Below are 21,344 nucleotides of genomic sequence, written 5' to 3' on the forward strand. Positions count from 1 at the left end.
CGTTGAGTCGCTGGTCCAATCACTTCATTTATTACATAACAGAATGTGGACACGTGGTCCAGGGCAGAGGCCACCTCTACACGGGGTCTAATGCAGCTTCAGTCTGTCTCGGGTGTGTTCACACTTGAAATTAGATCTCATCACTTCTGAGCCGACCACCTGAGACAGATGTTAATGTCAGGTCTGAACGGGGCCTTAGTGAATAATAACTATTGGCTCAGTGTTGAACACAACCACATATTATTCCAGGCATCCACAAGTTTTCATTCATTACCTTACAGCATGGCCAAACTGGTCATTTATCTATTTATTTTTAAAGCAGAAGTAAGTGATCCGGTGGTTTTGGCCAACTTCCTGTCAGCCGATGGAGTTAGCAGTCCCCGCCCTCGTCCCTACGTCACCACATTCACACGCATCCATTGGCTGCACACACAGAGAGGACCGCCCCTTTATGCCGTTCTCTCTCCTCATTGGATAAAGGTTGTAGGATACAAGGAAAGTTTTCTCTTCGGTTTACAGCAGAGCAGAGTGACTGACAGACCCGTGTTTCAGACCAAACACTCTATATAAGTGATTGCTGTCGGAAGATATAACTATTTAAGACTTATATTAACACAAACATTCCGCTTACTTCTGTTTTGCGAGAGCCTCTTCGTATTTGAACTTTTTTTTAGCTTTTTGCCTTTAACCAATAGTGTAGAGAGACAGGAAATGGGAGGCGAGGGAGAGAGAGTATGACATGCAGCAAAGGGCCGCCTGAGTCGGGATTCGATACTGCAGCGAGGACTATAGCCACTGCACATGGGGCGCCTACTCTACCAACTGAGCTAAATAATGTCTCATTTGAACTTTTCTTCACTCTTTATTGCTTCTGATTGGTGATGTCTCTTTTCACCCACAGCCTCTGACCAGTGATCGATCACATGTTGGTTGTTGTCAATCATTACAGCGACGGGTGCGGTGTCTGATTACAGCTGCCCTCTTGCCTCGTACCGACTCGGTGCCCTTCACACTCCTCATATTGCACAGCGCATGTATTGCGCAATGTGCACATTGCTCAGAATGCAGCCCTGTGCCCTGCCTTACAGGAAGAAAGTCAATGAGGAGAGCTGTTGATGATCGCATGAGGAAAGATTTTGTCCTAACTAAATAGTTTTATGCACATTCTATGAAAACAAATAGCTTCTTATTAAATTTACAGAGAAATAAGACCTACAAAGTCAGCGCCAAGCACATTGACACATTGAGTCACATACCAACTGAGCTCTGAGCACAGATGTGGCGCTGTGGCTTAGTTGGTTAAAGCGCCTGTCTAGTAAACAGGAGATCCTGGGTTCGAATCCCAGCAGTGCCTTTTCAGCAGTGTCCACTGTGTCTGAGCCACAGATATGGAGAAGTGTACATACACTCTCAGTATGTACATTAGCTGTGGTGTGCCATGATTTACATACAGACAAAAGCACATCTAATCTTCTATCTATAGATTGTGCTGTTTAATCATAAAAGTCCTGCTTTAAAGTTTTATTTACTGTGAGCACCTGAATGAGTGTTGACCTGAGTTTTTGGAGCTCATTGTTCAGTAGAAATGGGAATCTTTTACTATCTCACGATTCGATTCGATTCTGATTTTTGGGGCTACAATTTGATTCAAAATCGATTTTCGATTCAAAACGATTTGATTCCTAATGATTTCTGCTTCAGTCTATCGGTGTGCAAAGGATCCTCATGAAAGACACTTTAGTCATTCTGTCTTGCAAAGCAGACTGGAGTACAGTCTGCTTTGCAAGACAGAATGACTAAAGTGTCTTTTTCACATTTATTGAGTTTTAAACATTTATCCATGCTTAGATGGAATTGTTGAAACTGTTGCATAAAAGCAATACCACACATTGCTTAATAACAAAATTAAAAGTGCCTCTTTATTAATAAAAATAGTGCAGTTAAACATGCTGCCTTTTAAATTCTAAGGAAATGGAGGCCGACAGCCAGCAGATTTGTTTCATTTTTTTCATCGATTTTGGGACATTTTATATCGATTCTGAATCGTATTAAATGAGAATTGCGATTCTTATGCGAATCGATTTTTTGGCACACCTCTATTGTTCAGTGTGAAGCTGCAGAGCCCTGGACTGTCGGGGGGGCGGGGGGCTGATTGTGTGGGACAGGTGAGAGCAGAAGAGAGAGAAAGAGAGAGACTCAGAAAGAGGAGAGGAGGGGTGGAGAGAAAGGTTAGTGAGGGCAAGAGGCAGACCTGGAGCTCATGAGCACCAGCACTTCAGTCCAATTGTCTCCAATAATGGCCTCTTTGATCAGGCCTTCAACACACACTCGCGCCCGCCGAACACGCGCACGCAACAAGCATCCACATGGATTTCATAAGCTGAGGCAATGCTTTCCCAAGCGTCTGCATGTTTGTTTGTGTGCGCTGCCCTCACTGTTGACTTGAGTGGCGTCTTTATTCATGCCGTGTGATGGCGTGAGCCGGCAGAGCAGAAAAGGGAATACGCTGCAGCGAGCGTTGTGTTTAAATATGGATCTCATTGAGCGTCAGCGTCGGCTCAGGGTCAAGAAAGGAGCAGTTTTAATTCTTAAAGCTTTGTTCTCCTGCTCTTTCCTTCTGTCTGACTTCTGCTAACTGAGTACTTCACTGCCTTCACACAAACACACACAGACTCACCATAGGAAAATACACAACAACTTACAACCCCCTGGCCATATGCAGCCTTTGTGTTCCTTCCTTAATTTGAAAAGTTTCATCCACAGAATGTGGTGATGCTAAAGGGATTTTTTTTTGACATTTTCTATTCTTTATGAGCTCCACTTGTCAAGTAAATCCAAAAAGTCAAGAAATTTTATCAAATAAGTAGCAAGTAGAACACTGCTACTCATACATTTTTTAAATAATTGGTAGCCGACTTGTGACTTCAACAAATTGGCCCATTGCCATAATCGCTATAGTCATAGCAGTAGGTTTGTTACCTTTAATTGTCGGTTTAAGCTATTTTTAGAATGGCGGAGCGGAGCAGCAGGCTGCTCAGAGCTACGCTACGGAGGCTCATGGAATTTCTTTGGTTTCCCTCATCAAACTCAATACAAAATCCAAAACAACTCTGTTTCGTAACGTTCCGTTATTATCTCATAGCGTGGTGAACGTGCAGATCACAACTTTTCCACGACAGCGTTTTGGAGTTGTTGGATTTGTGTATTTGATGACCAAACCAAGAAATTCCTTTAACCTCCGAAATAGCTTGCACCGACAATTAAAGGTAACAAACCTACTGCTATGACTATAGCGATTATGGCAATGGGCCAATTTGCCAAAATGTTGAACTATCCCTTTAAGGACCAAAAACCAGTGTAGTTTCATGTGTGCTCTCTCAGATCAGACGGCCAATCACAGAGCCAAAGAGCCTCTCCTCTGATTGGCTGACTTTTTTCCTGTGTGATCAAATAGATATAGCACCTTTCAGGTAATAATCCAAAGTATGGATGGTGGGTCCAGGTGGTCGGTGACTGTGTTGTTGTGACATCACAAAGTTACAGAAGTCCTGATGCCTGGTTTTCTGTCTACAGAGTGTGAGTGGACTGATGCTTTAATGCCCTTACAGTATCATCTCTGCAGTCGTATATTACGGTAAAATGAATGAATTAAAGAATTTCTTTCTTTATTTGTTTCTTTCATTTAGACATTTAGACATGTTTAAAATAAATATCCCATCTCTTTTAGCTCTGTTTTTAGTTTAAACCGACTACAAATCAACACGGAGCTGAAACAGGCTAAAATACAGATGTGCGGACACGTGTTCATGTTGAAAGGACGACTTAATGCAGCTGTGACGATGTGCCGGATCACATGACGGTGAACCTCCCTGAGGACAGGATTGCTGGAACACAAGTTTCCCCAACTTTCATCTCTGTATCGAATCTTCGTCTCCGGCTCCCTATAATAAAAACACAACCACAGGCCTCATCTGTCTGTCTAACTCCGTCCTGCCAGATCCACAGCCTTTAGCATCTCTGCCACAACTCTTTATTTAGTGCCTGCTCTACTCTGTTCCCCTTTACTGCTGAATAATAGATAAGGGACGACCATGATGCGATTGCCGTGTAGGCACTTTAAATGCGAGTGTGTGTTTTTCCTTGGCCCTGGGGAGAGAGTGAGTCTAACTCTCCACCTGTCTCTTCATGTGAGTGAGTGAGTGTATAGGGGTATGTAGGGAGATGGCGTGATTTTTCTACCCCTCTTCCATCCGCTCTCAGGTGTTGTACCCCACCCCTCCCCCTTTCCCATGTCCTCTTCACCTCCTCCGCTTCCCTCCCTCTCCTCTCAGCTTGCTCCCTTTAGCTCTGTAACTGTGAGGGCATTAAACTTTCATGACTGCTGTCTTTTTCTTTTTCTGGCCTCCTCCTCTTCTGCTCTCCCTTCCTCCTTCCTTGTTCCCTCATCCGTTCCCTTGCCACCTTCCTCCCTCTCTGTCCTTCTCACATACGTCCTTCCTTCCCCAAACCTCATACTTTCTTCAGTCTTAGTCTCCCTCTCTTTATCCTTCACCCCCTTCTCTCATGTTTACCCAGCAGTGACTGGTGCTGGAGGAGAGCATAATGAGGAGGTTTGACACTTCTTTATGGTTTTTAACATTGGGGAAACTCGACAGAATTTCAAGTGACTGTAAATTTAAGCAAACCGTTCCCCATCTGTCCCTCGCTGCTTTTGTGTCTACTATTTGCATACTTGAAAGACTGCAAGACTCTGCCTTCCTTGCGTATGTGTATGTATGAGGGAGGGAGGGAAAAAAAAAAGAAAGATGCAACGGGATGCGAGAAACAATCCAAGTTCTGAAGACGTTTGGAAGTGAGCGGAAGCCTCTGTGGATACGGCTTATGAGATGACGGAAATATTTCTGATAAGTTTTTACCTTCGTCTCTTTCTCCCTTTGTCTGTGCCAGATTTGTTTTCTGGGTCAGTATCGGTGCGTGTAATCCACTGTATGCAAACTGTTGCTGAATCTGCATTAGTTCCCACTGACAAACAGATAAAAGGCCAAACTGTTAAAGGGATACTTCACCCAAAATCGATAATTCACCAATTTTCTACGTCATGCAAAGGAAGGGTTTGGAGAACTTTAGAGTCATCAAAACACTTTTGGAGTTCCAGGGGGGGTCCGGCTGGCAACGGATTTTCATATAATGGCGGCGGATAGTGCTCACTTTTGAATCGTCCAAAACACACACTATGAAACATCCAATTACCTCCATACCTCTCGTCCGTAGGCTACTCTAGAAAAGTAGAAAATTGGTGAATTATCGATTTTGGGTGAAGTATCCCTTTAAGGAGTTAAAGGAGCCACTTGTTAGTTTTGCTATTGCTACACAGCCAACATAAGTATTAGTATTAGTATTAGTATTAGTTCACTCACCAAGAGCTGTCTCCAGTTTTATTTCTATTAAAGCAGAAGTAAGCGATCCGGTCGTTTTGGCTAATGCTGCGTTCCAGGTAGGCTTTTGAAACCGTAAATTACAGCTTCAAGTCACAAATTACGATTTTGTAGCGTTTCAGGCAACCCACTCGTGTTTTTCCGACCTGTTTTACCTGTGAAAGTGCACTATAACGGCCACTCGTAACTTCCGACCCATGAACTCGTACCAGATTGAACTGGTATGACTTCACAGGTCGGAAAAACACGAGTTACGAGTTTCCTTGAACGCACCATAACAGTCCTCGTCCCTACGTCACCACATTCACGGCGTCCCTTGGCTGCACACACAGCCCTGCATGCCGTTCTCTCTCCTCATTGGATAAAAACTGTAGGATACGATAAATGTTTTCTCCTCGGCTCAGAGCAGAGCAGAGTGACTGACAGACCCGTGTTTCGGTCCAAACACTCTATGTAAGTGATTGCTGTCGGAAGATATAACTATTTAAGACTTATATTAACACACATATATCACTTACTTCTGCTTTAATTTGTTCTTGTAGTGAAGCTAGCATGCTAACCAGCTAGCCCCGGCGCACTCAGCCCATCGAGTCACTCTAGATTCTGTATTATAATCTCTATCACTGTAAACATTACAACAAGCAGCTCTTATTTTTTCATTTTTCATGTAGAAAGCACAAAACTTACAAATAGCTCCTTTAAACAAAGAGCAGAGGGAAGTCAGATGTGAATCAGTCTGTGTACAGCTTACACCATATGTACGTGCTGTTTATCTCCCATCCTCCCTTTTCACAAACTGATCTTGTTCAGCAAAATACAACAAGCAAAGCAGATCTTCTTCTCGCTGTCAGCAGGTCGCCGTCTTCTTCTCTCGTACTGTTTTCTCAGTGAAACCCGTACATACACCTCCAAATGATAAATAGATGAAAGTCTGTATCCACAGTCTGTCATCTGTGTCCACATCCACAGATTGGCAACCCCTTTAAAGGGATACCTCAGAGAGGAAACCCATATACTTCCACATCTTCACAGCTGTATTAGATGAAATAGGCCTTGTTCACACTGCCACTCCAAATCAGATTTTTGTCATATCCAGTAGGGCTGTCAGATCGAACTTCGCTATTCGAGCAGAATTTTTAAAATGAGAACATTAGAAGGTGAAAACTGACGTTCGAACGTGTGCCTTCCACAACGATGCAAATTAATGTAGTGTGTTGCGACAATCAGGGTAGTAAACATGTTGATAAAACAAATTATTTAGTTGTTGCTGTGCGCAACATAGAAATTTTTTAATTGCCCGTTCCGCTCGGGCGATGCACCTACGTGTTCCCACACGCACACTTTCTTTCTTTTTTTCTTTTTATAGATCGATACTTATAATATTTCAATTTCCCTTCTTGAAATATTATATTGAGTTGGTCTTGGTTGGAATGGTTGGAATGCCCTTTATTGGACACGGGATGTAATAATAAGCTGGTATAGGTGTATTATAATGAGCTAAAAAAAAAAAACACATTAAAACTTTGAATATAATTTGAATATTTAACATAAGAAGCATTAGAAATTTGAATCTGATTTGGGGGGAAGATTGACAACCCTAATATCCAGAGACGGCCTGAACAGCCAAAAACCACATGAGATCCGATTTTTCCTTAACGGATTCAAACCGCATACAGAGGTGGTTCCAAATGTGTTTCTGATCAGATTTGTAGAGATCTGATTCAATGTGAACGGTGTTGTTGCTCAAATAGGATTTGGATACGTTTTTTGTGGACAACGTAATTCCGGAGAGACGGAAGGCATCGCTGGTCGGCCTGCTCCCGTTTCACCGTCATTCCAGCGGTGACTGCAGCATGGAAGGCAGCACGGCTCAGCAGTCGCCTCAGTTTCTGTCGCTTTTCGTGCAGTTAGCAGTTTATTTACGCCACGGCTCCACATAACGACTTGGGACATGAGCACACACACGGTTCCCTGTCATCCATTTTGTTTGATTGTTTGTTTGTGGCCGCAGCTTTTTAGAAACCAATGTGGATGAGACACACAATATTGATACATGCAGATCTGAGCAAGGCCTTAGTCTAGTGGGGTTAGTAATGTAACAGTCTTTCCGTGTATGGCCCAGATGGACCGAGGGTTTTACTGAGTCAGAAGAAAACAAGCATGTGGCTCAAGTACGGTCCAGATTGATTTAGTTATAAGAATATAGTACTGTATGTCATTTCACTAAAGTTTGGGGACTTGCAGGAGACAGGTCAGAAAAAAACAGAGCAGCACTGATGCCAAGCTTTCATGATTTAGTGCTGGTTGGTTAACCAGTATGTCTTAAACTCTCATCCACTTTGTAATACAGGCTTTCTTTTATAAATGTGTACTCTCTAAAATAACCCTTGTAGATCACATGGCTGCGTTCATTTCTCAGGTTTTATTTTTACTATTTTCACACTGAGATCTAAACCTGAACCTGATCTTCATGTGTAAACTTTGGTGGAGTGAACCTCAGTGTTTCCCCAAAGGATTTATTTCAGCAACATGTTAGCACTGTCACCGTAGAATGCTGACTTTAGCGTTTAGCTCAAAGCACCGCTGTGCCTGAGTACAGCCTCAAAGAGCCACAAGCACAGCTGTAGATTCTTCTTCTCCCCCTTCTAGTCTTCTTTCTTAAAATTGCACCATGACAGAAAATCTACAAAGCCAATTTGCGGGTGAGGCTCCTAAACTGTCAGAGTGACCTCATCCTTCACGGGCCAACGGCGATGCCCCTGAACGCATCGTATCATGTGATGATAAAGCAGCCCTGACAGGGAACATGAAGGCAACGCAGTCAGTTTAGCTCTGGTTAAATGTGGGCTCCCATTTTTTTTTTTTAAAAACAGACATGGGACAGATGGCGGCCGGCCAGTCGTTTAATTCATCAGCATTCATCAGAAGCCCACGTCGCCGGTTCTGAAAGTTGCAGCTTAATCTTGAGCCACATTATCCTGGAGGCGACGTCGTCACACTGAATGTGGAAGTGGAGCAGACAGGATGAAAGAGACAGAGATGGAGTGTAGGAGAGAGAAAGAGAAGAGAGAGACCACCTACGATGCTTCTTGATGATGCGCTGATCTGTCTTTGTCAGTGTCTCCCGTGCTGTGCGTGTGCGTCTCTCCTCTCGTGTGTGTGTGTGTAATGCATTATGCTCAGAGCGGACATTGTGGAGTGTTAGGAGGTGCTGCTGTACGCAGATAACATGTGTGTTTTGGATGCGTGGCTCAGGAGGTGGTGTTTGTGTATGCTGTCTCATAATTGCCGGTTGTCTTTGTTTTGTGTCTGCACGTATGATTGTGTGTGTGTGTGTGTGTGTGTGTGTGTGATGAGATGCAGCAGTGTGTGTGGGTGGTGAGTTAAATGAAATGAGTGAGTATTAAGTTTAAGCCGAGGTGGGAAGGCTTCTCTCCCTCCGTCATCCATCTCCACCTTGTTGCTCAGCTTTTCCCTCACTCCACCTCTCCTCTTCCTCTTCCTCTTCCTCTTCTCTCCATCATGTGACATCTTACTTTTCTTCCCGCACATCTAGTCCTCCCTCTTTGTCTCACACACGCACACACACACACATACACACACACGCTGTAAAGGAATTAGGACTGATCCGAGCTGAGTCTTTAGCTTGTCTGTCTTTGAACATCAGTGCCTTTGCTTTTGAAGCTTCCCTTTGAATTATTGCATTTCTGTTTATGCACACACAGATAAAGGCTGCTTGAAGCTGCGCTGTGTTCTAAAGACATAAGCTGTTGGGTGTATACACACAAACATGCACAGGCATATGTGCTTAGAAGCACCTATACACACACACACACACACAGAGTTAAGTATTAGAATACTTTGGGCATTTTTTTTTTGTAGTTTCACCCATCAAACCTCTCTCTTATGATAACGGTGCACTCATCAGAGTGGCGTCTGAGGTCTGGGGTGGAGCTGGTGTTGCTGTTGAAGCAGTCAGACGACCAGACAGGTGGTAAACAAGCCTGCAGTTTATCCAGATTATCTAAAACACTCGATTTGGAGTGAGCGTGTCTGGAATTCTAGTTATAATCCTTCATTGCTTCTCTAAAGGAGAGGAGGTTGAAACCGAACCAGGAAGTTGTGTGTGTATATGTGTGTGTGTAAACAGTGTGATAATAAATTTATCACTCTCCTTCACTCTCTCCTCCAAATACGACGTGTCTAACGTGAGGCTTTGTTTGCAGCCCTCCCTCCCCGATTGTGTGACTGTTAGTGTTTCTGGTCCCTCAGACTTCTCTTCAGGTCCGTCACAGCGTCGCCAGATAAACCACATGATGGCTATATTGGCTTATAATAAAAGAATTAAACAGACTGTGGCCGAGCCTTGCAGAGCCACATGTAGTGCAGTTTATGGTGTCACAGATCAGTTCTCACATGTGCTAATAAAGCACACAGACCACAAACACCCTGATAGCCAGATGACAAAATGCTTGTAATACACACAATATCTGTAATTTGATGGAGCGAAGCATGCTAAGCTAATTTGTCAGTGAGGAAAAATGAATAATATTTATCCTCTTGAACTTTTAAGATACTTCACAGTGGTGAGTGTGAGTATCAAAACTCTTATGCAGGTTCCCGCTGCATGACTTTGGGTGCACTAATTTGCTACCTACTAGGGATGCACTTGACCAATAACCGATGCTCGTTAACTGATTATTAACTGTTAACCGATAAGATTAAAACGCTCGCCAGGGCGATTGTTTGTTTTTTTTGCCGTCATACAACACACCATGCGCTGCAACAGCTGAGCAGCACCACATCCACTGTGCTCTGGCTCAGCTGGCCGCAAATTGTCCAATGTTGAACTGTTTTTAGCTACAAAGTGCAGCCAAACACCAGGCTGAAGAGAGGAACAACAGAGACTCCTATGGCAGCTCGTCTGTGGAGCTGCAGGTGAACCGGCTGGAGGCAGCGCTGTCCTTTTTTCTTTTTTTTAACTTTTTTTGCAGCGCCGTTGTTACAGGTGATGCACATCTATGCCCGTGTAGCGACCTTCCTTTACGGGGACTGAGCTGCATAAATGGCACATACTGTCAGTCCACCAGTGTAACTTTTTGCTGTGAAATGTGACTGAAGGCACATGGAAGTCGACACGCCCCCATGAGTTGACGACATAAGGAGTTGATTAATTGATTGAAAAATTGAAAAAATTAACTGTTTTTTTACCTTTATTGCTTGGACAGCTTGAGAGATGGACAGGAAATGGGGAGACAGAGAGGGGAAATGACATGCAGCAAAGGGCCACCACTAGTGGAATTGAACCGGGGGCCAGCAGCAGCAACACACTGAGCTACATGGCACCGCATGTCCAACCACTATCTAGTGATGTCAGCTAGCGCACCTGACGTTTTCCCCCTGTCTGATAGATCTGGCCTGATTGATCCCGCCCATGTTAAACTAGACTGTGATTGGCTTATTCACCTGCCACTTTCTGAACAAACACAAGCAGCTGTGGGGGCTCCTTTTATCCGCCAAAAAAACCTGATTGGATAACTCTAGTTGAAGAACTTGTTTAACCATGTGTTAATGAGTGAGGTTAAGGTGTTGGTGGGTGTGTTTTAAGTCAGGCTAACAGTCTCCTGTGCTTTCACTCTCAACTCTCTGTCACCCTGAAGAATGTGACCTCACACACACAGCTCTGAGCTGTGATACTGGTCTTTAACCAGAGCGCGACACTGTCATCGATCCTGTTCTGCTCCATGGAAACATCTGACCTGAGCTTCTCCTCTCATTTCATTTTAGCATCAAGTTCTGGCTGCTGCTTCCTGCACACATTCATTCACTCATACTGAAACACACTGGTATTAATTTAATCATTTTGAGTTGGCAGGAAATATTTGGCCCCCATTTTCCACAATTACACACAGAAACACACACGCACACACACACTTTGGTAGTAAGTTGTTTGGCAGGACATTTTGGCGACTAGTTTTTGGTATCTATGCACACACACTTAGGAATTAACTTTGTCTTGGCAGGCAGGAAATTTTGAGCTTCTTTTTTTTGGTGTGTGTGTGTGTGTGTTCTGTACGCACACAAACACACATATAAGAGTGCATACATACACATGCAGACACAATGGGCAGTAATCCCCCTGTACATGCCAGAGCTTTGGACAGAGCAGGGATTTTCCTCTTCAAAGAGCAGACCACCCAGCGCCGGAACAATGGTGGTCGAACTCTGGGAGATTTCCTGTGGTGGTGGGAATCTACACACACACACACACACACACACACACACACACACACACACACACACACACACACACATAGATAGCCTGCATTATGTACAGCCACACACAGTCATATGCATTTATACATAAACATGTGTATGCACAGACACCCGGGAACAAGAACGTACCTGTGTGATACATGTGGCACTTTAACAGACGGTAACACACACACACATACACACACACATGCTGCCTTGTGGAGGGTGGATGTTTTTGTGGTGACAGTCAGACAGAAAGACAGACGGGGATCTGGGACGTGTATGACTCGGATGTGTGTGTGTGTGTGTGTGTGTGTGTGTGTGTGTACTTGTATAGCTATAATTGTGAGGACCGGTTTGAGTTTTAAACCATCAGAGTGAGGACCTTTTGGAACTGTGAGGACATTTTGGGATTGCGAGGATCTCACTTTCTCAGAGCCCTTCCAAGGGCTGTTTGAGTCTTTATAATGACTAGGTTATTATAATTAGGTTTAAGTTAGGTTAAGAGTAATGGTTAAGGTTAGGCATTTGTTTTGGATGGTTAAGGTTGGGTAAGGGGCTAGGATATACATTATGTCAATGAGTGTCCTCACAAAGATAGCCATACAAACGTGTGTGTGTATGTATTTGTGTGTGTGTGTGTGTGTGTGTGTGTGTGTGTAGGTGCTTGACAAAAGAGCAAGAAGGGATTGGAGACCCAGAGAGGAATAAAGGGATGAAGGGACAGACGGACAGACTGAAGTCCAGCTGTTTCCACTCCTGGAGGCAGTCTCACTTTCAACCGCCGCTGTCCCATGTTTTTTCCTCGAGCCTTTCACCCCCCCTCCACCCCCCACCCCTACCTCTCTTGCTTGCCTGCTAACTTTCCTTTTTTTCCCCCTCTTCTTCTTCTTTTTTTTTTTTATTATTATTATTGGATGCGACTGCCTGCCTTTTGCTGCCGCTGATTCACTCGCAGACAAATTGAAAGTATTTGTTGCTTTAAAGCAGCCTTTTGAATTCAAAGACAAAAGATGGCGGGCGACAAAGAGCACCCCATGTGCTGTGGGGGGAATATCGCTCCAAATGTTTAGATGCCCCCTCCCCATGCACACACACACACACACACACACACTTCCACCCACATCCTCTCCTCTTGTCTTCTTTTTTCTCCTCTGTCTTTTGTCACAAAACCAACAAAGCCATTTGATGGAGAAATTGTCTTTTTGTGATTGATTTGTTCTTTGTGGACACGCACAATAACACACTGTATTGTTGTATTTCTTTCATTCTTAAATTGTTATTATTTCTATATTGACAGACAGCACTTGGTTTGGACAGAGAATTACAATAAACAGGTGCACACACACACACACACACACACACACTGGCTGCTTTTAGTCAGATGCAACTAGGTGATGTTCAGCTAGTTGGTATTCACACTTTGTCATTTTGCAGTATTTTTTTTTTTTTCCGGGGGGAAACTTTCAGAAAATTCATCCATGAAATTGAAATTTAATTCTGCTAAGTAAGAGCATGTGTGTGTGTTTGTGTGTGGGAGGATGTGGGGGTATTTGTGTCCAGCTGGTGGAGTTTTATACTTCTCCCTGTGATTTATTTTTTCTCTCAGTTTACAGTTGGCCGTCAAACTTCATGGGTGAAAAACTGCTCACGTTTGCAGAATTTCCGAGGAGAAACAGATAGTGTTTATTTGTTGGAAAATATACGAGCGCCTTATTCCCGCGCTGCCTCGCCGTCTTCCTCGGCCTAGCACGTACACTGACACACACACATCCCTTGCTTTCCCTTGCTTGTTGTTGAATGCTGCGTTTCAAGCGTTTAGCTGATGATCTCATCCAAAGCTGCTTGGTATCGTTTCCATTTTCTGGTCTGTCTCTGGAAGATTCCCTTTGAATTACTACATTTCTTTATGTACATCTGCAGATGAAAGTGGACAAGCGTGTTTGATACAAAGTGTCTCCCCTCAGAGGAAATAGTCCCACCATATTGCATTGCTTCACACCACAAAGACTATGAAAGGTAGTTTCTTCTTTCTTGACCCTGCTTCATTCATTTTTACATTTACACTTTGTGTTTCTGCCACACACCCACTCTCAGGTCAGTCCAGTTTTCATCTATCACTTCACACTCAGGCGACTACAGCCGTCAAAGACTGACACAACAAGCAAAACAAGTCTCCAGGTAGATGCTGTGCTCCCATGCAGCTACTTGGCTCCTTTCCTGGTGAGCTTTTCTTCCCAGAACTGTCACAGCCATCATTAGGGCTGCAGAGAAAATTTGTGTATTGTACATTCTGTCTATAAAAAACACAGCAAATGAACACACTGCGTCGACTGTGTGATATATTGATTTTAATTCCAAGTCATTCTTAAAAGTGCACAGTTAATATTCTTTTGTCTCTGGATCAACTGACAAAGTCCCATTTTAAAGGGATGCTCAATGTGACATAATTACAGAGAATTATCACCCAACCCTGTAGGTTTTACAAAGCCTTTTAGCCTCTTTTAAGTTGTTTTACTTGTTTTTTTCCTGCAAATTTGCATTTGGTTCCTCCCCAGTAATCTCATCAATGTTGTTTCCAGCAGAAGCAGGCAGGTGCATCTGTAAAAGATCTCTGAAAAATCCGCTGTAAAGCTGCCAGGCACCAAACAGCAGAAGGAAAAGGAAAATCAGCAGCTAGCTGATGAATATAGAGGAGCAATGAAGAGCCAGACATCTGTCTCCGGAGTAGGTGGAGACCAAAAACAGAGTGAAAAGCGAATCGAATATTCATCAGTTGGACAGAGAAACAGAATTTCAAATTATAGAGGAACTCTACAAGATTTCTACCATAACTATGCTACATTGTATCCTTATTATCAGCTTTGGAGTAATTGTGAAGGTTTAATAAATGACTTGTAACTTGTTACAGGGAGAATGGAGGCTCTCTGCCTTGCACGTAGCATCTCTTGGCTGAAATCAACCTTGCAAGATCAGCGCTGCCGACCCGGTGTCCTAGCTCTCGTCTCTGCGGCACCGCGACACAAACGCGCCCCATAATGCACCCCGTAACGCGTAATCTCTTGTTTATGAGAGATGAGACTACACAAATATACACATTGTAACATTGTATAATGTTAAAACGTTAAAAACAAATGCACATGGCCAGGTGGAGGGTTAGCAAAACAGCGGAAAAGTGACCAAACTTGAATAGTTCCCCTTTATCCTCCTGATATTCTGCTGATATAAACACACGACTGTACCATACAGACTGTTGCCATGGTTAACAGAAAAAAAACTTTAATGGCTTTGTTGTCATGGTTTGTGTCTTTAGTTCCTGTTTTATTTTGAACTCCAGGGTCCTGTCTTCCTGTGCTCTCCCTCCTGTGATTACCTCACTATATTTATTTTACCTCAGTGTTGTCTTTTGTCGGCTCGTCTGTGCTCCATGCCCTGCGCTGTTGCTCTGCATTTGCTCCCTGCGTTGTTACCCCGTGTCCCTGACTGTTTTCTGCGTGTTCTTGCCTTTGTAAACATCGTAAACTCTTTGGCACTCTTTACGATACAGTTGCTCCTGTTATAATCACTACGGCCACTAGATGTCGCCTGACAACAAAATGTAACTATTGGTCATAATCAGCTGCTGGGAAAAGACCTATAGCCTTGTTTTTTAGGACAGTTGTCTATATTTTTATGGTGATTACAAGTTGGGGTACAAATCTGGGTATTGGAAAAAGAAAAAAAAAAAGAAAAAGGAAAAGAAGTTTGAAGTTCAACTGACTATTTCTGTATTTTCTGTCTCATTACATATTTGGTGAAAAATTCATTGAGCAGAGGTAAATATTGAACTTGAGGACTCACACTGTCGTCTTAGGGCTGTGAAACGCATTGATTGACGCTCCATCAGACTCAGAACATGGCAGAGATTTAATGCATGTTCAGAGCTAGAAGAAGACAGTGCCATTACCTTCAGTGCTTTGTTTGAGATAGGAGTACACTCAGTCAGTCGTTCCGCAAGACTCAATGGGGACTCAGTCAAAGATAAAGATCGAATTTTTTTTATTTTGGAGTGAAGTATTCGTTCAACCTTGGTTTATCCAGGGACGACTGATTGAACAAACACTTCTTCACATGCCCAAGTCTGATGAGGGGCGATCGAAAGCATCTTTTGATTGTGTGGTGGCGTGTGGGTCCATGTGCCTTCACGGAGGTGCAGCCCCACATTTATGAGGCTTTCTTGGTGTCTGCTTGACAACTAAACACAAGCCCTTCTGCCAAACAAATGGGAACAGTGCTGGGGAGAGGGGGCGGCCCGGGCCCAAACTGCAGAGATGGGCACTCTCTGACAGCTGCTTTCATCTCCTTATTATTCCTCCTTCACACTCAAGGATTTTTGGGCTTCCTAAAGTATTTCTGTCGCTCTCTCCTTCCTCTCCCCCCCCACCCCTCCACTCTTTCTCTCCCTCTCTCTGTCACCAGGCTGTGATTGGCTGTTATGACAGAGCCGTCGCCAGGCTGTCAGCCTCTCATAAAGCTCAGTTTAATTACTCCTTTTCACTCGCATGACACATTCATGCACAGATGCATGCAAACATGCACACACACATACACACACACAGGAAAGTCACTCACAGACACGCCACGCTGACACACACAAACCAAGTGTGCTCAGCTGTGTGTCTTCTCGTCCTGGCAGTAAAAAAAAATTTAAAAAAGCCGTGGAGTCACCCACTCCACCTGACAAAGCAGACCCCCACATGTTTGTCAGTTTTGTCTCTCAGCAGAGCTTTGAAAACACAATGTAGATTGGTGAAGGTCTGGTCCGACGCTGGGTTTGATGGGCACCGATCAATCACGCGCCACGCTGCGCCTGTGCTCTGAATAGCCAATTAAAGCCACCGAGACAGAGTGGAGAATGGAAGAGAGGGGGGGGGGGGTTGATGTGAAGGAGTGGGAGTTTGATTAGAGAGGGATGATGAAAGAGAGAGGAGAAAGGATGCAGCAGCGGTTGCCATAGTTGGTAAATGTTTAATATTCTGTGTCGTAAACTTCACAGTGATCACTCTTGCTGCCTTCCCTCCTCATCATTCCTCCAGATAAAGATTCCCTGACGGATGTGTTCAGCCATGCTTCCGTAAACAGAAGACAGCAGTGCAGTGGGTTGCAACCTTGACTGATGGAGGGAAGCTAAGACAGATGTACAGATTTGCTAGAAATGAAGGGGAACAATGAGAAAACCTTGTCGCATGTGAATGCCAAGCCATCTGGGATGGGTTTCATGCCGTCCTCAATTTTCCTTCTCCTCCTTGTCTCTCCCCATGCCGCCTGTCACCCTCCTCTTCTTCATTTCCTCCCTCTCGCGCCCTCCCCTACATCTTATGTCTCTCTGTCTCCCCCTGTCCATGTCCTGATGTCTCTTTATATTTTCCATCTCCTCCTCTCACCGTCACCTCTCTCCTTTTTTCTGTGACAACTCTCTTCCATCCCTCTCCTTCCTTCCTCGCTGCATTTCCTCCTGTCAATCCAAACCTGTCTTTATTTCACTGTTATTTACCTTTATCTTCTTCTTCCCCTTCCCCCTTTCACACCTATCCCCTTCCCCTTGTTTACTTTCCCCCTGCCAGGCACCCTGCCCTATGACATCAAGATAGTAATTGCCGGAAACCACGAGTTGACCTTTGACCAAGAGTTTATGGCCGACCTGATCAAGCAGGACTTCTACTACTTCCCCTCTGCCTCCAAGCTGAAGCCGGAGAATTACGAGAACGTCCAGTCGCTGCTCACCAACTGCATCTACCTGCAGGACTCTGAGGTCACCGTGCGGGGCTTCAGGATCTACGGCTCCCCCTGGTGAGTGACCGCTACGTCTGCACCGGACACAGAACTGAACGCCTTGCGCTGCCTGGTTGAGTTTCATAAGGTTTATTGTCACCAGCTTCTCTAAAGCTCACACATTCTTTGACTTATATTTTGAGAGGCAACTACAGTGGTTCTTTATTCTTTCATGGCCATAGCTGGTGTAACCTGATTGGTTGCAATTTCAGCTGCCATATTGTTGCATCTAGGTTTTCAAATTAAAATTAAATTGTGTTTAAGTGAAGTTATGTTTAGGAATTATTTGGTCTCCCACAGGTTACCACGACCAAGTCCTGAAAGGTCAAAACATACTGAGTCATTTGACATACTGGTACATTGTTTGAGGCCCATATACTGTAGCACACCAGTCATGCAATACAGACAAATGCATTCAGTTTTACTAGACTTTACGAGACTTTGCCTAGAAAACAACTCTGTCTCATAAAGTTCCGTTATTATCTCATAGCGTGGTGAATGTGCAGGTCACAACTTGTCCACCAGAGCGTTTTGGAGTTGTTGGATTGTGTATTTGATGAGTTTGATGAGGGAAACCAAGAAATCCCATTAGCCTCCGTAGCATAGCTCTGAGCAGCTCACGGCTCTGCTCCGCCGTTCTAGAAATAGCTTGCACCTACAATTAAAGGTAACAAACCTACTGCTATGACTATAGGGATTATGGCAATGGGCCAATTTGCCAAAATGTTGAACTATCCCTTTAAAGAGCCAGTTGTGATGAGCTTTTATAGTGGAAGTCCTCTGAGCGGGCCCCAGTGATGGGGGCCATCAGGCAGCCAGACAGGTGTTCAACTAACACCCTGTTGAAGACTGGTCTGAAAATGAAGCTGCGATTGGACAAACTATGTAACTGTTCATGTGGAACACACTGTTTTTGGTTTGTGCAACTGCGGTGAGTTAAATGTTTGGCACACATCTCTGCGACTTGACTGTGGAGGTCTCACAGTTGACATCAGAAAGGACAAGTGGGATGGCTGCCAAGTGGCTGAGTGAGGAATTGTTGGGTTTTCATTCATCATCTCCTCCTGGGGAGATCATTAAAGAGATGTCAGTTTGCATTATTTAGAAATTTTAGATTAAACAAGATGAGTCTGCAGGTTGAATTGAATCTCTTTGAGACTGAGTATTAGGGTTTACTTGGACCCCTCTTTTCAGGTAAGTTCAGGTAAGTGAATTAACAACAGTGTAGAGAAATGCATTAGGTGCAATGTAGTGACCAGCTTCAGGTTGATCTGCGAATGTGTGGTGTATCTAAACAAAACAGAGACATGTTCTACTGGAGTCAGTGTTGGACATTCTGTTCACCACTCCCTCAGGGAGGCATGCTGGCCACAGTTTAACACCTATAAACACTGTACGTATAATAACAGGAAGAAAGAGGTCAATAAGTTCTCCAACAGCTCATCTTTGCCCTGAGTGCTGCAGCAGGTTTGTGTGACAGTGCGTTGCTGCAGAGTTAAACTGTTGATACGATGCAGTGCTCCATTATTGGTCCATCGTCTGCATCATCCGTGCATTTACAGTCATTTAAATGAGTCATTTATTTGCTTTTTATTCAGTTTGAGCAAATATTTATTGTACCAGTTTAATGTTGACAGGCTGCTCCCTCTCCAGCGTGTGTGTGTGTGTGTGTGTGTGTGTGTGTGTGTGTGTTTGTGTGAGTGCCCTCAGTGCGCCGTAATTGGTTTGCTGTGATAGCAGGGTCTCCAGAGTTCATTGCTCAGGCCACTGCAGAGAGAGAGCTGCCGGAGGTGGACGGAGGGGAAGGTGAAGGGGGGAGAGAAGGAGCGAGGGAGGGACGAGGGATAAAGGAGAGATGTAGGAATGAAGGAAGGGGTGAAATGGAGGAGTGACAGAGAGGCAGCGGGTGGACGGAGGGAGGGAGGGAGAGGGTGATGATAGGGAGAGATGATTTTATTCACATTCACTGGTTGGCACTGGGTGGTGTAATGTGGGGGGGGGGGGGGTTACTATCTGGGACAAAATGCAAACTAAAGATCTGTTAATTGGGGACGGCCTGTCCAACTGAGGACAAAAGCCATGTCCCCCATTGTGTGTGGGTCTGTGCACCCGTGTGTGCTGTCGCTTGCCTTGGATTGTGTGTGTGTGTGTGTGTGTGTGTGTGTGTGTGTGTGAGCCTCGGGGTGTGTTCCTGCAGCACAGAGGGGCTCCAGCTGGAAGCTCTGTGTGTCTCCCCCCTCTTCACTGTCTGCTCTCATCTTCGCTCATTCATTCCCTCCTTCCTCTGTCTGTCCTTCCTTTCATCCTTCTTACCTTCGCCCTCTCTCCTCACTTCCTTCAGTTATTTCATCTTTTCCCCTTTGCTCTCATCTCATCTCAGTCTCCATTCTCTGTCTCTTTCTCTCCATCTTTTTCCCTCCTTCCGTCCTTCCTTCCTTCCTTCCTTCCTTCCCTCATCCCTTTCTACCCCTGGCCCACTCCTCCCTCTGCATGTCGCTGGATGACACACACACCAGTCACCTCTCCACATGGGACAGTGCCTGTTCCGGTCCCTCTGTCGCCGTGGCGATGCCTAACTGGCTCCGTTTTATACCCCGTGGATCAGACCTCCTCCCTCCACCACCACCACCACCACCCTAAGGTGCTGCCTGACTCTGACCTCTTGATTATCTCACTGCCTCAGCGGTGGACCTCTGCTAACTCCACTAATTATAAAATATATTTTACTATTATTGTATAGGCTACTGATTATCAAAATTATGAAATGTAGCCTATATATCAGCAAACACATAAAAACATAAAGAAACAAGAGTTGTTATTTTATGTTTATTGATGAAAAATGTATGATTTATTATGAAAATCTAGGTTAATTTGCCACTTTTAATAGATATTATATTGTTCAAGAGATTTTTTAAATCAAATTCACGGTCAGTATCAGACTTGTTAATACATTTCATAGCCATCGTTAAATCTCTGTAGGTTCAGGCTGGAGTGATGGGCGTTAATAAAAATTACAGATTAAGTTTTTTCTTACCGCAGAAGTAAAGAAGTAGTGACAGTAAAAGTTCAAGTGTAGCCCCCTCCTCTGGTGTGTTAGATAAAAAACATAATGGGAAACGCACACTGACTTCTTGTGTGAAAGTTCTGTGTTTAGTCGACCGATCCATCCGCCACAAAAACCTCCTCCTCCTGACTTTAACACCATTGTTTTTATTTTATCTTTTATATAATCTGTTTCTGTTTATGAGGGCCGGGACACTGGGACAACCCTGGGTTCTGTCAATCACAATACTGAAGTTCAACTAACACTGATTTACATAAAACAAACAAACAAAAATGATATGCAAAAGTGCAAATTATATTTCTAAAAACAATATATAAAAAAGTGTTTGGGCATACAGTAGCATAAAAAAAAATTAGGTTCAAGAAAAATCATCCGTAGTTCAACAAGAAATATAAAATAATCAAACTCTACTTTTAGCTGCCGATGCTGCACATACAAACTGATCCAGTGCAGCGACAGTGAAGCAACTGGACACTTGGGCTATCAATAATCATGTACACACACACACACACACACACACAGTTACATTCATAGAGAGCTGGAGAGCAAAGAGAGTCACCAAATGAAAACAGATGGTTTAATATGTGTGGTTACAAACTGAGAAAATGTGACTCAGCAGTTTCTTGTCGAGTCAGCTCACTGTGACTTCCTCCTCTACCTCTCTTGATGAAGACCGTCCAGGCTGGCTGCTACTCTTCCTCACTTACTGACTGTGCGACACATCACTTCACACCACTCTGTGTCAGAAGTGTCTTTTCCAGACGGAGGCTGGAGTTATG

At 44.1% G+C, this 21,344-nt stretch overlaps 1 protein-coding gene and 1 non-coding gene across 2 annotated transcripts in view; both read left to right on the forward strand.

Moving 5' to 3' along the window:
- mpped1 (metallophosphoesterase domain containing 1) overlaps window positions 1-21,344 on the forward strand; it is a 94,100-nt gene that overhangs the window by 19,476 nt on the left and 53,280 nt on the right. The window contains exon 4 of the mRNA XM_085769423.1: window positions 17,294-17,519. Within this exon, the coding sequence (XP_085625549.1) occupies window positions 17,294-17,519 (226 nt within the window). The remainder of the gene's footprint in view (window positions 1-17,293; window positions 17,520-21,344) is intronic.
- Window positions 1,281-1,354, forward strand: trnat-agu (transfer RNA threonine (anticodon AGU)). Its single transcript has one exon. It is a non-coding gene; the product is annotated as a tRNA-Thr (tRNA).

This window comes from Trachurus japonicus, chromosome 23 (genome assembly GCF_045865225.1).
Source record: "Trachurus japonicus isolate A0001 chromosome 23, Traja_1.0".
Taxonomy (NCBI): Eukaryota; Metazoa; Chordata; class Actinopteri; order Carangiformes; family Carangidae; genus Trachurus; species Trachurus japonicus.